The 15,413-nt window shown below is 35.7% G+C and overlaps 1 protein-coding gene across 1 annotated transcript; it reads left to right on the top strand.

Annotated features, from left to right (window-relative positions):
- Positions 1 to 510: 510 nt before the first annotated feature.
- On the top strand, positions 511 to 13,747 carry LOC109083317. The gene is made up of 4 exons (XM_042718937.1): positions 511 to 562; positions 709 to 746; positions 946 to 1,043; positions 9,780 to 13,747. Exons 3-4 carry the CDS (start codon positions 950 to 952, stop codon positions 13,523 to 13,525), a joined length of 3,840 nt encoding a protein of 1,279 aa, XP_042574871.1. The 5' UTR covers positions 511 to 562; positions 709 to 746; positions 946 to 949; the 3' UTR covers positions 13,526 to 13,747.
- The last annotated feature ends 1,666 nt before the right edge of the window (positions 13,748 to 15,413 follow it).

Genomic DNA, 15,413 nt, shown 5'->3' with positions numbered 1-15,413 from the left:
AAGTGGTTCTCTAAACTAACTGATAAACAAAACGAAGTACAGAAATGGTTGATATAAGTTCAATGGATGTAACCAAAAATCTTGCAATAAACAGTAAAAATATTTTTACACTACAGGTTTTTATTTATTTATTTATTTATTAAGGCAAACAAATACAGGCCTACAATTCCATTAATGTGTAGTATAGAGATATAAAAGTTAACAAAAATGAAAGCTAATTAAAAATTTGACCAGATCAGATATTGCTCCATTTAAACTTTGTTTAAAATTTTGTGAAATTATATAGCTGTGACTGAAATACAAAACATTTTGTTTCAGTTTGTACATAAAGCTCTTTGTACATGTAAAGACTCAGAAACCTTATAGTTATTTATAACTTTACAGAGTACACACATCACTTTTAGGTCACGTCTACATAATTTTATTTTCTATTCAAGAGTCACTTGCCCAATCGCACTGTTTTAAGGTGTGGCCATAACTCTATAAAACCCCCAGCACTCAGTTCACAATGATCAAGGTCTGAAACTTAGACTGAAAAGGACAGAAAAGTACATACAAAGAGGTATGTACTATTAAATTATGTCATCTCTGAAATGCTATACTGGGGCATAAGTGCAATTAGGTCTCCCTTACATAGCATGCTTTAGTAATTGCTCAATTATTTCTCTATAGACTGCATAATCTTATTGATTTATTGTTATTTTTCAGGTGTTTATACAGGTGGGAAAAAATCCATCCAAGTTCAGGTATTTTTTTTCTTCTGAAAACAAACAACTTTTTACTTTTTGTTAATTGAAGGTTAATTTTGAAAACTTTTCACCATGCCCTCAACAATTATATTTACTACTGTTAAAATGCCATTTATGTATAGCTTTTATTGTCTTACATTTGACCTGCTCTTTAAATACTTTAAATACTATTAAGGCTTATTTTGTCAACTTTTAGAAAGATGTCGAACTCGGAGACCATTGAACTGGCTTGTCTTGGCCGCCCTTTTCAATTAGGAATGCTTTATGACTGCCGAAGAGATTGCCTCATTCCAGGTAAAAAACATTTCCAAGATTTCAGTTAGCTTAAATTATATGTATAATGTATAATGCCAATGTTACTGATTTTTCTGTCATGACAAAATAAACAAAAACTACAGAAAAGACAAAGTTTAGGCATTTAGATCAATAGTTAAATAGATCAATAGTTTTCGATTATAAAACTATTCGTTTCTGATACAAAATAATCATATTACAAGGACCATTTATATTAGTTTAGCATTTTATATATATTTAATTTATTTTGTTAATTTTATGACAATATATTATTATTATTATTATTATTATTATTATTATTTGAAATATTACCATGATCATATTATAATATTCACTGGTACAATGCAATAAATGTCCAAGACTCTACGGGATCTGGGTAACGGTGCATTCACATGGGGCGTCAGCATTAACACTTCTCATTTACTCTGAATGAGTAATGTCATGCGTTGCTGAACTGAATTCTGAATCCTTTGCTTCACACCACTGGCATTTCTTGCAGCAGAAGTTGGACAATTTTCAACTTTTCAACCACCAACACAGGCGTCAGCCAATCAGATCGCCTTATGCAAATACACTAGCGCAGATGCTAGCCAATTACGTTCATGCAACACCAGAAAATTTATGTGATTGGCTGTTGTTACTATGAAGGCTGCATCAGCACCAAGCTTCAGACTCTCCCTCCATCAAGCATTGATGCTTATGCCCCATGTGAATGTACCATAACTGAAGTGGCTGCTATATGCTTGCTAGGAATTATTTAATTATGTTATCCTGGTATCGAAAACGTAACTGTTTACAAGATAACTAACAAACTGATAAGACCTTAAAAGAGTTTAATCCTTAATCAATTTTTTTGTATCGCAATAATTATTTCTGCGTAAGACCGAGAAATGATAGAAGACCTTAAAAGAGTTTAATCCTTAATCAATTTTTTTGTATCGCAATAATTATTTATGTGGTGAAATGCCGTGAAATAAGTGGTATGACTGTATCGTATCCCAAATATTGGTCTAGTTTGAACTTGCCGCTTGCTAGCAACTGCTTTCTTCACTTTGTATTAAGTATTTAATTTATACAGCAGTTCTTGGTCCCACTTTATATTAGGTGACCTTAATTACTAAATAACAACAAAAAAAATAATAATATAAAACAACGTTATTGTTTACAAAAAACACTTTACAACACTGTACTTATATTTAAAAAAATACCTGCATGTAATTACATCATTAATTTCTGTAATACATTTATAATTACACTGTTGACCAATCCCTTACACATTAATCCACCCTTAAACCTACCCATACCACTAAACCCTAACTTCACCTGTATCCCACCTCACTAGAAGCAAAAGTGCTTTGCAATACAATATGAACACAATAAGTATATTGTACTTATTTTTTGATGTAAGTACATAGTAGTTAAGCCCACCTAATGTGACCCAGTTCTATCTGGTCCTTGAATCTGATTGGCTGAGAGGTCTGTCCAAGCATGAGATATTCACCCAATATCACCACGAGAACCACTTCCCCATTTGTATCACTCCTCTTGCAGCACTTTAGCATTTCTCACAGTAAGTGTCATGGAGGATGCACAAAATCCACTAAAATCTTAAAAATAATACTGTTGTTGTGTCACAGAATGTTCTTTTAAAAGTTTTTTTAGGCAGAATGTGGTTGTTTAGACTTCAAATATGCGGTTTGTTAATAAAGATAATGCCTATTTGAAAATTTGTTTCAATGTTTTCGGAGATGTGAGCTCCAGGCCATCAGCGGCCGTTCAACGCTCATGATCCCGCCAAGAGCAGCCTTACCTCTGCCAGCTCTTCTGGAATTTTCCGCTGACCCTGATGTTTCTATAGTGGTTAAACGTGAGATATAATTCGATTTGGGTAAATCTAATGGGTGATCTTTCATCATTAATCTATTTGTTCAAGAGCAAATAATTTTGGCTGAGGGCAAAGCTTTATAATTATAACTATATAACTATATCGTCGCTGCCCGATGAAACTCACGTATGTCCAAAACGGTTACTTTTCAGGAAGTGAAAAAAAACACTGTATTTCAAAAGTAGTTGAATGTAGCGTTGTCATACTTGGTACGGCATCTTTACATGTAACCATATTCTTGCCAGTGTAATGATATAATCCACATTTGACCAAAATTGAGTTTAATGGACATACGTATTTACAGTAACGGTGGTCGATACGCGTTCTTTCGATCATTAATTAGAATGGCCAAGTCGCGTTTCATATTGACAGATGAATACGCTCAGTTTATTAAGTCGCCTACGTCTTAGTTTTATTAAATACGCTTAGTTTATTTAATATTAATTATAAATTTATTAAATGTCTCTTGCAAACTATGAAGGGACAATGAATCAATACACTGACATGGTAATGCTAGACAGATACTTTGTTTGCACAGTCCTACCGTAATTTTGTCACTCCTAGACGTACGTCTGGCGTCAGGAGGGAAACGTTTACCTCGATGAAGGAAAGTCATTGTCTCACCAGGCTATGTTTATTTGGCAATGTATTGCCGAAAAGAAAAGTGAAAATGAAGTGCAGTTCCAGTAAACTCGATGAAACTTCACGAGACCGGTCGAGATGCTTCCACAGGGCGGGAGATACGCGGCGTGATTGACAGCTTTGACACCAAATGGATATACGTGAAAATCAGATGACATATTTCACAACTTTTCATTGGCCATTTAGATATGTGAAGCATATGTATAACGGAAACCGGAAATGAACCTGGACATTCAATCCGTCGAAAAATCTCGAAATCGGCAAAATGGACATACGTGGTTTTCATCGGACAGCGACGATATATTAGGGGTTGCACGACTACTGATTTCTGCTAGTCGATTACTTATTTAAAAAATACTCGAGTTACTCGACTACTCGTGGTTCAAGCTACTGTAAATGAATAGACATTAAATAGTTTTTATTCAATACTTTTATTAATTAACTAATTAAGTAATAGCCTAATGCAACAATTACATAACATACGTTAACTGTCAGAACTCTATAATTATGACATTACTTATTTTTAATTTTCATGTAACCATTATTTGTATCTGTAAACAGTCACAAAATTATTAGTATCTGTTTTCGGATAAAAACCATGTGTCCGTACAGTTACTTGATAAGACCGTTATGACTATATATTTTCTCGTAGTTATATCACTGAACAAATATGCTGCGTTAAAGTAAAATATACTTATTCATTTCAAAAAATAAATGAATCATATAAGCAGAGACGTCATGACAAACGTTTAGTGATCATTTGAAGACGACTGAATGAATTCAAGACGCACATTTTCATTACGCAGAATTCTCTAAGCGAGTCTTTTTTAACTTACTAAACAAATGTGCGTGTGCCAAGCAAACCAGCAAAAGATAAAGAAGCAAACATAGAAAATCTATCTGCATCTAAGTTGATTATTAGCCTGCTTTTAAGAGAGAGAACTGGTTTGGTTTTTGAGAGACTGAAGCGCGCAACGCGGCTGTTTGATTGGTGAGCGCGCGCGCTGTGCTTATTCTATTCATTCATGTAGCTTACGGTTTAAATCATTGCCTTTTAAATATATGCAAATAATAGACCGTGTATGATGTATTATTATAGGTGATATTACTCTTGCCAAGCTCTGATTTCTGAGATGCACGGAGAGGCAACACTAATGCGGTGTTTGATTTGTGCTCTTTTCACTCATAAAGTTTATATTCATTCACTTCACACGCTCATTATTGAGTGACTTTAGAGGTCTGTGTATAAATATTGCGCTGATCCCCTGGCTTCACACTGTTATCTAAGCAAAACAGCATATTGTGCCAGCTTCATCAGCGAATATTATTCAGGCAATTATTCCTTGTCCGTTATATATGTTTTTGAAGCCATTATCCGTGCCATCCCGAATAAGGTATTGGGCTTCTGGCACACCCCTAATTATTAAATTACATTTTTTAACATATTTACATGTAACATAGAGAAGGTGATAGAAAGTATACATCTACACGCAATATTGGTAATCCTATAATTTTTGCGTTTTAGGCAAACTGTGCATGCATTATGGTTAATGCACGCTCAACGTATCGAGTGTGTTTCCGACAGCGCCGACTGGTGGTTAAAGTAGTCGATCACTCGACTACTCGACTAGTAACTCTGTGTAACACGTACTATATATATAATATATATATATATATAGATAAATATATATATATATGGTGTGTGTATAATATATGTGAGTATGAGATGGAGCGCAAAAATAAAACCCTGCCCTCTATTCAGTATTCCATTTCAGTTGGAAGAATGTCGCTATACTGAAATAAAGTTGGCAACATTCACGCAGACTTATATATATATAAGTCTAACAGTTGGAAAGTGAAATTGAAAGTGACATGACATACAACCAAGTATGGTGACCCATACTCAGAATTCGTGCTCTGCATTTAACCCATCCAAAGTGCACACACACAGCAGTGAACACACACACACCGTGAACACACAACCGGAGCAGTGGGCAGCCATTTATGTTGTGATGCCCGGGGAGCAGCAGGGGGTTCGGTGCCTTGCTCAAGGGCACCTCAGTCATGGTATTGCCGGCCCAAGACTTGAACCCACAACCTTAGGGTTAGGAGTCAAACTCTCTAACCATTAGGCCACGATTTGCCCTAACACAGAATGAGCTAGCCAGGAGTCGAACCTAGAATCTTCTGATCCGTAGTCAGACGCATTATCTATTGTGCCACTGGCCCACCGTCAAAGGGGTATGGTTAAGGATATCTCAATACTAGCAATGGGTGCTAACAAAATGAATACTGTACATTTTGATTCCATGCAGACTGAATTGCTTAGAAACTTTATAATGGCTGTTGTTGTTTATTAAATATTATGGCTCAATAAATTATATTTTATGTAAATAGCAGTATTTAAATATAGCTGCAAGCATTGATCATTGGTATCCAAACATGGTGTCCTTGGATAGAGGATACAGTTATAGTTCAATGGCCATGTATCTTTTCAAACGTATTTAAATGAGTATTTAAGTGTCTTATTATGGAAGTATTACTTTATGGACTGCATTCAAATAGTCAAAAAATATTGTTTGTTCATTTTAACTAGACCATGCAGTCATGCCTGACAACTTGACAATTGTTTTCTGAATTTAGGATATGTAAATATGAAGGTATTTTGGAGATCACAGATTCTTTGGAAACTTATTGTTTCAGCCTTTAAACTTTTTGAAACTATAATGAATTTTCTGCATAGTTAATCTATTGAACCATTTACAAAGATATTTTGGGGTGCATTTTTCATGCTTTTAGTGGACAAACCAGAAGAGAATGACATAAAATTATGGGGTGGAGAGTTGGGAACGGGATTGGCAAAGGACCCCAACTCGGGTCGCCAGAGGTGCAGTTGCACTATATATAAGTGCGTTAACCACTTGGCTATCAGCAGCAATAACAAAGATTTTTAACTATGTGAGCTTGTGCCTCCCTCTGGTCGACAACATTAGTATTACGGCCTTCATCTCGCATTTCCATCAATATAAATGGATATTTTATAAATTGCTGTTAGCATCCAGGGCATCAGAAACTCATGAAGGTTAGCATGTTAACTGGTTGGCATGTGTACACTTCAAGGCAATATGTAGGCTACTACAATAAAAAGAGGAAATTTTTATATTAACTGGACAGCAATAAATAAAATAAAGTCATTACATTCAACTTGACAAATGTTTTTAATATCATTTGGATATATTCAAATGAAGGGTTACATTTAATGATCTTTAAAGCCGCAGTCTGTAAGTTTTGCCTCTTTGTCGCCATCTCTGTTTGAAAACCAGCAATTGCAGTTATTTGCACTATTATCTTCATTATGTGGGTTATGCGTCAGTGTGGCTCCTCAGCAAGGATGAATCTACACACAAAAAAATGACTCTTTGACTGAACATGATTCAATCATGGACAGTGGTTCCACATGTTTGTACCATGTTATTTGGACATGAATAAATCAAGTTATTAGGATGTCTACTTTTATTTGAGTTTACTCAGTTTGCTTTAGTTCATCCTACATGAAATATCTGAGTAGAGATAATGTGTTTACATCATGTAGAATCACTGTCCACGCAAGTTCAGCCAAAGTGATATATAAATATTTAGCAAGTAAGGTATAACTTTCTTTACACATATGATGTTAGTTTTTGGCAGATAAAGATGGTACTATGTGTACATCATGGACTAGCACTCTCACTGGAATCACTTTTTTTAATCAAAAGTATTTTAGACTTTTTTTTAAGCAGGTCCTCAACCCAACCACACGCTACACACTTCATTCACCACAATGGTAACTCACACAAAATACACCAATAGAAAGTCTTTTTTAAAATTCCCACATAATAGAGCATTACACATGAAAAGTCACCCTATTATCATATTTTACTAAAAATGCATAAAATAACACTTTATTTCAACATTTTCTCTCCCCATATCCAGTCCTGTGCTCAGCATGATGGGAAGTGTAAAACTTATTTTGAGATACTTGATTTAAACATGTTCTTCAAAATGAAAACAATGAGTTAAGCCAAAAAGCAACCATTTCCAGTCAAACAAGATGCAGTCATGTTTGAATGACAAACCTGATATATAGTGTTAAATCAAAATGAATTGTTTAAATAAAGTGAACAACATCAAAAAAAAATTTTTTTTTGAGTGTTAATGTTTTGATGTGTGGATACACTGGTGTGGATACTGTACTTAGGAATCACAGATTCTAGGCTAAGTCTTGGAATATATGACCCAAATAATAATTTTCACCTGATAATTTCATCTGAGTAAGTAAGTAATAAGTCTGCCAAGTTTGTTCTGAAAAAAACAAAAACAAAAAAACTGAGAAAAAAAAGCATTACAATAACTCGTGCTACCAATGGTGTTTATATCTAAAGATCGCTTAGCTCATATCACATCAAACAAATTATTACTATTGTTATACCTCATTCTCAAAAAATGCGCTGCACACATCTGAATATTTGGGTTGAAGTGTTCTGGAACAGTGTTGCAAATACAACTTAACCACTTATTCGTGTCCTCTTTTGGAAGGCCAAACTAAGTGGTTTCACTTTCACAATGAAACACACAGCGTCTCCACAACACGGCAGCAACAGAGAGAATAAAAGTTATGCCGCCTTTCTTTGCATGAACATTTGGGCAGCATGATGCAAATATTGATGTAGACATGTGGGAGCGTGTTAGAATGAGCTGTTTTAGGTAGGAGTGGTTGACTCTTAACTTTTATAAAGAATATCTCTTTGGATTTAAGACTTTAGTATTTGTAACTTTACAGATCTTCTGTATGCACCAAGAGCTTGTAACACTCCAAAGAGAAAGGAAAATTTAAATCGCGTCAAATGACCCCTTTAATATAAAATTCAACTGGTATGACAATTAGAGATCGACTGTACAGTGTACAGAAATTGAAATCAGCAGGCTAATACACACTATAGTCTATGGCCATTCGGAAATACTAGTAGTGAATTTCACTGTTATATTTACCAGTTTTCATAATATAGACAAAGAGAGTGCAAAAGTCTTTGGTATTCATTTATACACACACACACACACACACACACACACACACACACACACACACACACACACACACACACACACACACACACACACATATATATATATACATAAATATATATATATAAAAGAAATAGCTATGTGCTTCAGTAACTAGCTCCCCATCTAAGAGGGTTTTTAGTGTCAGTGAGAACATAGTTTCATGCCACAGAGCTTCTCTTAAAACCGCAGACAGTTGACAGGCTTGTGTTCTTAGATAAAAAAACGTGTAAAAAAAATAAAATAAATTTAAAGTAAAATACTTATCCCAGTTTAATTATTTCCCCCAGTTGCATAGTTTAAATTGTGAATTGCATGCACTAAAAGGTTGACAGAATGCACTTTCTGTCCTTGTTTTGCACTACTTGAGTTACATATAGGCCTACATGTGTCAATTAAATAAAAAAGTGATCACTTGTTCTAGATTTGTTTTTAACTGTTTAAATTACCTGTTCAATCAAATTTTTTATTTATTTATTTATTTTTTAAATGGGGCAAAAGAAAATAATTGTTTTTTTTAAATCCAAATGCGAACATATCGAGATATATATATCGAATATCGTAAAAATTTTGACAATATCGAGATATAATTTTTTTATATATCGCCCAGCCCTATTCCCCAATACTAAATACTTTCATTAAATACTACTATTATTTATATAAAACATTATTTATTGAATAATTATATTTAATAAACAACTATAACAGCCATCATAAAAATTGCTAGGCAATACAGTCAGAAGTACAAAGGCAGTATACAGCATTGAAGTTACATAAAATATAACGTGATGAGATTTTACTCTCAGCCAAAACTATTTGTTCTGGAATAAATAATAGAGCAATGAGACCAAAGACTACCCATGAGATTACCCAAAACAAATTACAACAAAATCTTAACCACCATAGAGACAAAATATCCAAAAACAAATTCCATAACATCTAGCTCACATCTCTAAAAACACTGCTTGTTCATGAGCACTGCGGCCACTGCTCACATGTCCAAAAAGCTAATTTTTAAATAGATGTTATCTTTATTAACAAACTGCATCTTTAAAGATTAAACAAGTGTTTTTTTTTATAATTATTTATTTATTCATTTATTTTTTCAGGAATAACCCTTTGGGATGCTGAGATGCTGCAGAAGAATATTAATGTACGACCACAGCCAAACACTGACTTTAAAATTATTGCCACAGATTCAAGTGAAGACAAAGTCAATGCCCTTAATGTCTCTGCATCTCTTGAAGCCAGCTTTCTGAGTGGAATGGTCAGTGTAAAAGGATCAGCAGACTATTTAAATGACAAGAAATCATCTAAACATCAGTCTCGAGTCACCTTACATTATCATACAACCTCACGCTTTGAGCAGTTAACTATGGAGCATCTTGGGGCAGGGAACGTAAAGCACTGCAATATATTTCAGGAGGGCTCAGCCACACATGTTGTTACGGCTCTACTGTATGGAGCTCAAGCATTCTTTATTTTTGATCGCGAGGTTTCGTCCAATGAAAACCATCAAAATATACAAGGTGAACTCCAAGCATCAATCAAAAAGATACCTTTCATATCAGTAGAGGGCCAGGCATCTTTGAAAATGAAAGAAATGGAACAAGAGAAAATTGACAAGTTCAGCTGCACTTTTCATGGAGATTTTGCTCTGGAAAACAATCCGGTCTCCTATATGGATGCCATCAAGGTGTACTCAGAGCTACCAAAACTGTTGGGAGAAAATGGAGAAAATGCTGTGCCCATGACCGTGTGGCTTTACCCTCTAAAAAAACTAGATTCAGCAGCCGCTCAGTTAGTCAGGGAGATCAGTGTTAGCCTAATACGACGAGTCCAACGAATCATGGATGAAATGCATAACTGTGACATTCAATGTCAAGATCTGATGAGGGACAGTATTGCCATTCAATTCCCTGAAATCGCAGCTAAGATCAGAAAATGTAAAGACTTCTGTTCAGATTATAAAATTGTTTTTCAGAAACATCTCTGCAGGGTTCTTCCATCCATAAGGGGTGGAGGTAAAGAAGAACAGGAGCTTGCTGATGCCCTGAATGACAAAGAAAGATCCCCATTTCAGGGTGCTCTGGTAACCAAGTATCTAAATGAGCGAGAGCGAGAGATGAATGTTGTTAGATCGTACCTTGACATCATGAAAGATGTTACTGTTCTTTCATCCAGCAACGAATTGGACAAAGTTGTCTTGAAGGCATCCAATAACTATGTGATAGCTTTTGCACTCACCTCCTTAAATGAAAAGGAACTGTACCTTTCAGACTTGGAGAATTACCTGAAGGCACAATCTAGTAACAATGGAGAGCAAATAAGTTATGATCAAAACTCCTCAAAGAAGACAGGGAACTGGTTTTCATCAGGAGATGCAACTACACTGACCAGGGAAACCATACAGGCCTTCCTAGATTTCAAAGAAGCCAATAAAGGAAGGACAAACATTGAATTTTGCATTGCATCAATCCCAGATGAACTCAGCACTGCCTCTTCAATTCATGTTTATGAAAGGGGGAGACTCATCAGCTCACAGTATGAGCTTCCCTCAAAACCACCAATGCCGGTTTTCTTGAGTGTTGAGCATGACTGCATACATCTGCAAATCAAACCTCCTGACCGCGGGGTTAGCTGTGTGGACTCATACTGTATTTTATATCAGTCTGCACAGAGCTCTGAATGGACAGAGATGTATACTGATGGGGTTTCAGATCAGGTCACCGTCAAGCAGTTAAAACCACAGAAAGAGTATTGTTTTACCTGCAAAGCTGTGTGCCGTCCAGGAGTAAGTCTGACAAGTGACACAACATCCTTCTTCAGGACTCGTCCATGTGCTCCTCCCGGAGCACCTACATTGAAACAGGTAGAATCTGAGACGGCAACTGTAGTCTGGGATGTTCCTACATCTGTGGGTGAGGATGTTCTGGTCACCGGATACGTGTTGGAGTTCAGAGAATGCGCAAAGGATCAGGAAAATGAAAAACCTTGGAAGTCTGTGAAATCTACAAACAGGGAGTGCACTCTTCAGGGACTGAAACAAGACACAGCTTACACAGTCAGAGTTTTTGCAAACTGTGGTAATGATGGAGTGAGTCTCCCCAGTCCTGAAACTGTGTTTTCGGCCAGTTTTAAGGGTAAAGAAACAAATAAGGATGGGAGTGGGTTGTTCTTGAATCAGTCTTCACGAATAAAAAAGGGCAATCCATCAATCTATTCACTGACACTACACCAAAAAATGGCAGAGAATGTAAGTTTTAATCAGTATGTTTTCGGAAGAAAAGTGGAGGATGTGAAAAACAAAGTAATTCTTCTTTTGGGATCAACAGGTGCAGGAAAAACCACGCTCATTAATGTGATGGCCAATTACATACTAGGTGTAAAATGTCAGGATACATATCGCTTCAAACTAATCAATGAAGTGACCAATCGCACACAGGCCGAGAGTCAGACATCTATTGTCTCATCTTTTGAGCTGTACAATCAGCCTGGCTTTGAAATTCCCTACTCCCTCACAATTGTAGACACACCAGGATTTGGTGATACAAGAGGAATCGCGCACGATAAACTGATTACAGAGCAGATTAAAAGCTTTCTCTGTAGCCCTTTGGGAATCGATCACATTGATGCCGTCTGCTTCGTTGTCCAGGCCTCTCTTGCCCGCCTTAGTGCCAACCAGAGGTACATCTTTGACTCAGTCTTGTCCATTTTTGGCAAAGACATTGCAGAGAACATCATAGTTTTAGTGACATTTGCAGATGGTAAAGACATCCCAGTTCTAGAAGCCATCAAAGCAGCAGATCTGCCCTGTCAAAAGAACAAAAAGGGACAACCCACCCATTTCAAGTTCAACAATTCAGCTGTGTACGCTGACAAAAAAATAGCAGAGCCTACAACCTCTGACAATGATTCAGATGATGATGATGATGATGGAGGAGATAAACTGATAGAGCTTGTCTGGGACAAAACCTTTAAACAGATGAAGGCTTTTTTCAAGACACTTGGGGACATTGAAAGTAAAGATCTGACAATGACTATAAAGGTCTTGGAGGAACGAGAGCGTCTTGAGAAAGCCATGGCAAGTCTGACCCCTCAAATAACCGCTGGTCTCTCTAAAATGAGTGAAATCAAAAAATTCAAGCAATGTTTGGAAAGTGAGAGTGACAACATGGCACAAAATGAGAATTTTGAACAAGAGGTAGAGGTGATGAAAGCAAACAGAACCCCTGTGAACTGTTTTACCATGAATTGCAACACTTGCTTCTTCACATGTCACTCCAACTGCTTCCTCCCTGCAGAAGATGCTGTGAAAACTTGTGCTGTGATGGAGAATGACCACTGCATTATCTGCCCTGAAAACTGCCATTACTCTGCTCATTCAAGGGAAAATTTCATGTGGACATATGAAACAAAAATAGAGAAAAAAACCGTTAAAGAGCTAAAAGACAACTTCATGGCTGCTAAAGGAAGGTTCATGGACTCAAAGCAAATGCTTGATGCACTTGAAAACGAACTCCATGGAATTGAGGACAGACTAATGAAGCTGATTAAACTGTCCTCTGATTGCTTAAGAAGACTAGATGAAATTGCACTGAAGTCAAAATCTCTCTCCACAGCCGAATATCTTGAAATCCTGATTAAAACCGAGAAGGAGGAGAAAAGTCCTGGCTTTGAGGACCGCATTGTTGGACTCGAGAAGATGAAACAAGAAACACTTATCCTGGAAAAGATTGCTAAAGGAGAAAGTTTGCTCGAAAGGGAACACAAGATCATGGTGGAGAGAGAGAAGCGAATGAAGACAGTTGCCCAGAAAATTCTGAAAATCAAGAAAGCTATTAGTGCCTTATAGCCACAGAGCAATCAGGAAACATACGATCAAAGTATGCAAGTGCCTGACTCGATGGCCAGGAGATGTCCTAAACCAAATCAAAGCTGATTATTATAAGAGAATTAGGAAAAAATGTTAATTTGCTAAACATGGTGTTGCTGAACAAACATGAATGCTTCATTTGCATGTGGATCAAACTTTATCAATAAAAGAGAACATCAATAAAACTGAATTTATCAGTAATTTAAGCTGTTTTTTTGTCTCTTTGATGATGCATGTTTTTTTTAGCTTAAAGGGTTAGTTCACTCGATAGTTCACATCTTCTAATCACCCTCGAAGCATCCTAGGTGTATGTGACTTTCCTCTTTCAGAATAATCTAATCGAAGTTATATTAAAAATTGTCCTTGCTCTTCCAAGCCTTTCAATGGGGTAAGCAGGTATTTGTTGTCAGCTGTTCAGAAGACGTGAAATAAAGTGCGAGCGACTGTAATAAAACGTCCATCACACAGCTCCGGGGGTGAATAAAGGCCCCCTGTAGTGAATCCATGCATTTTTATAAGATAAATATCCAAGGCTGCGTTCAGCCATGACAAAAATGGTGCAAAACGTTTTTTTTTTTTTAAATGGAAACGGTGGTGCATTGAACACCCTGTTCTGATAACACAAGAGAATATACTATGCAATAAAATTTACTTCAGTAGAAGTGGAACCATACAAACCTGGGTCAATCCTGTTGTACAGTACCTTCTGAGATCTGCAAAATAGAAATAAACATAATTATGATATAATTATGTTTTATTCTCACTTTTTTTTTGTAATTTAAGTATTTCTGTAAAAGTGTATGACAGGCTTTATGCTTTGTCAAGACAGGTAGCACTAAGTGTTTTAAAGTCAGACAAACCAACAAACAAATATTATTGTTCATAAGCTCTTTATATGTATACTATATAAAATACTATACTATACAATGTATTTACTCAAGAGCACTGGTAGATGGTGACAAACTATTATCAGGGAGCTAGAAATGCAAACCAGCATCTGTTCACATAATGGACAAACTGCAATTATGAGTCCTTGAAGAACAGAAGAGAAACTGGTCATAGCTAATGAAACTGGTAATATATATATTTTTTTTAACCAGGAAGGTTCCATTAAGCTACACTATCATCAAGATGGACAACAGAAAATAACAATTTCAAAGAAGTACATAACACCACACAATAAACAAACACAAAACACCAGTGTCTGAAAAACAACACAAATCCTAATCAGCTATTTAAACATTTACACAGTTCTGTAAAAATAAAAAAAATAAAAAATATTTTTAAACAAAGCGAGAGATGGTACAGATTCCATATTCAATATACCTTGAAGCTCATTCAATACACAATTAAAAAAAAAAAAAATTTTTTTACATTTCTCTTCTCTTTTATAAAAACTGGCATCTTAAGTAAAAGTCTGTCTGTTGATCTAGTATTATAAATCTAGCATAAATCTAGCAAGGTTTATGTATATCATGGATTTTTTATTTATTAATATTTATTACTTTAAAGCAGAATGCATTGGCTGTCAATGTTTTTTGTCATTGTTCACCAGCTGGAAAAATAATATTTTCAACAATATCATTCCTCTGTGCCGTTAATATTATGGTTAGTGTGTGGACTGCTATTATTTAAAATTTAGAACGATTTGGGTGAATTCCAAATGGAAGTCAACATTCCTATGCGCCTACCTAAACTGAATTATTCTACTTACATTTAAATCGAAACCAACCTAAACTTTGCTTCAAAATCCATCACAAGAACTCTTAACCCAAGATCATGTTTTATAGTACTCTTTAAACTATTATATCAGATGACATGAACAGTAAAAGGTTGTTTACTTGCCATTAGAACATTATAACTTTTT

Source organism: Cyprinus carpio, chromosome B2 (genome assembly GCF_018340385.1).
Source record: "Cyprinus carpio isolate SPL01 chromosome B2, ASM1834038v1, whole genome shotgun sequence".
NCBI lineage: Eukaryota > Metazoa > Chordata > Actinopteri > Cypriniformes > Cyprinidae > Cyprinus > Cyprinus carpio.
The sequence above is the reverse complement of the archived record's forward strand: the minus strand, read 5'-3'. Positions and strand labels throughout refer to the sequence as shown.

Bases quoted from the DNA above. Each gene is read 5' to 3' on its own strand.
- LOC109083317 (XM_042718937.1), top strand. From the start codon at position 950: ATGTCGAACTCGGAGACCATTGAACTGGCTTGTCTTGGCCGCCCTTTT. The intron at 1,044-9,779 runs GTAAAAAACATT...TTATTTTTTCAG, and splicing joins AAGAGATTGCCTCATTCCAG to GAATAACCCTTTGGGATGCT.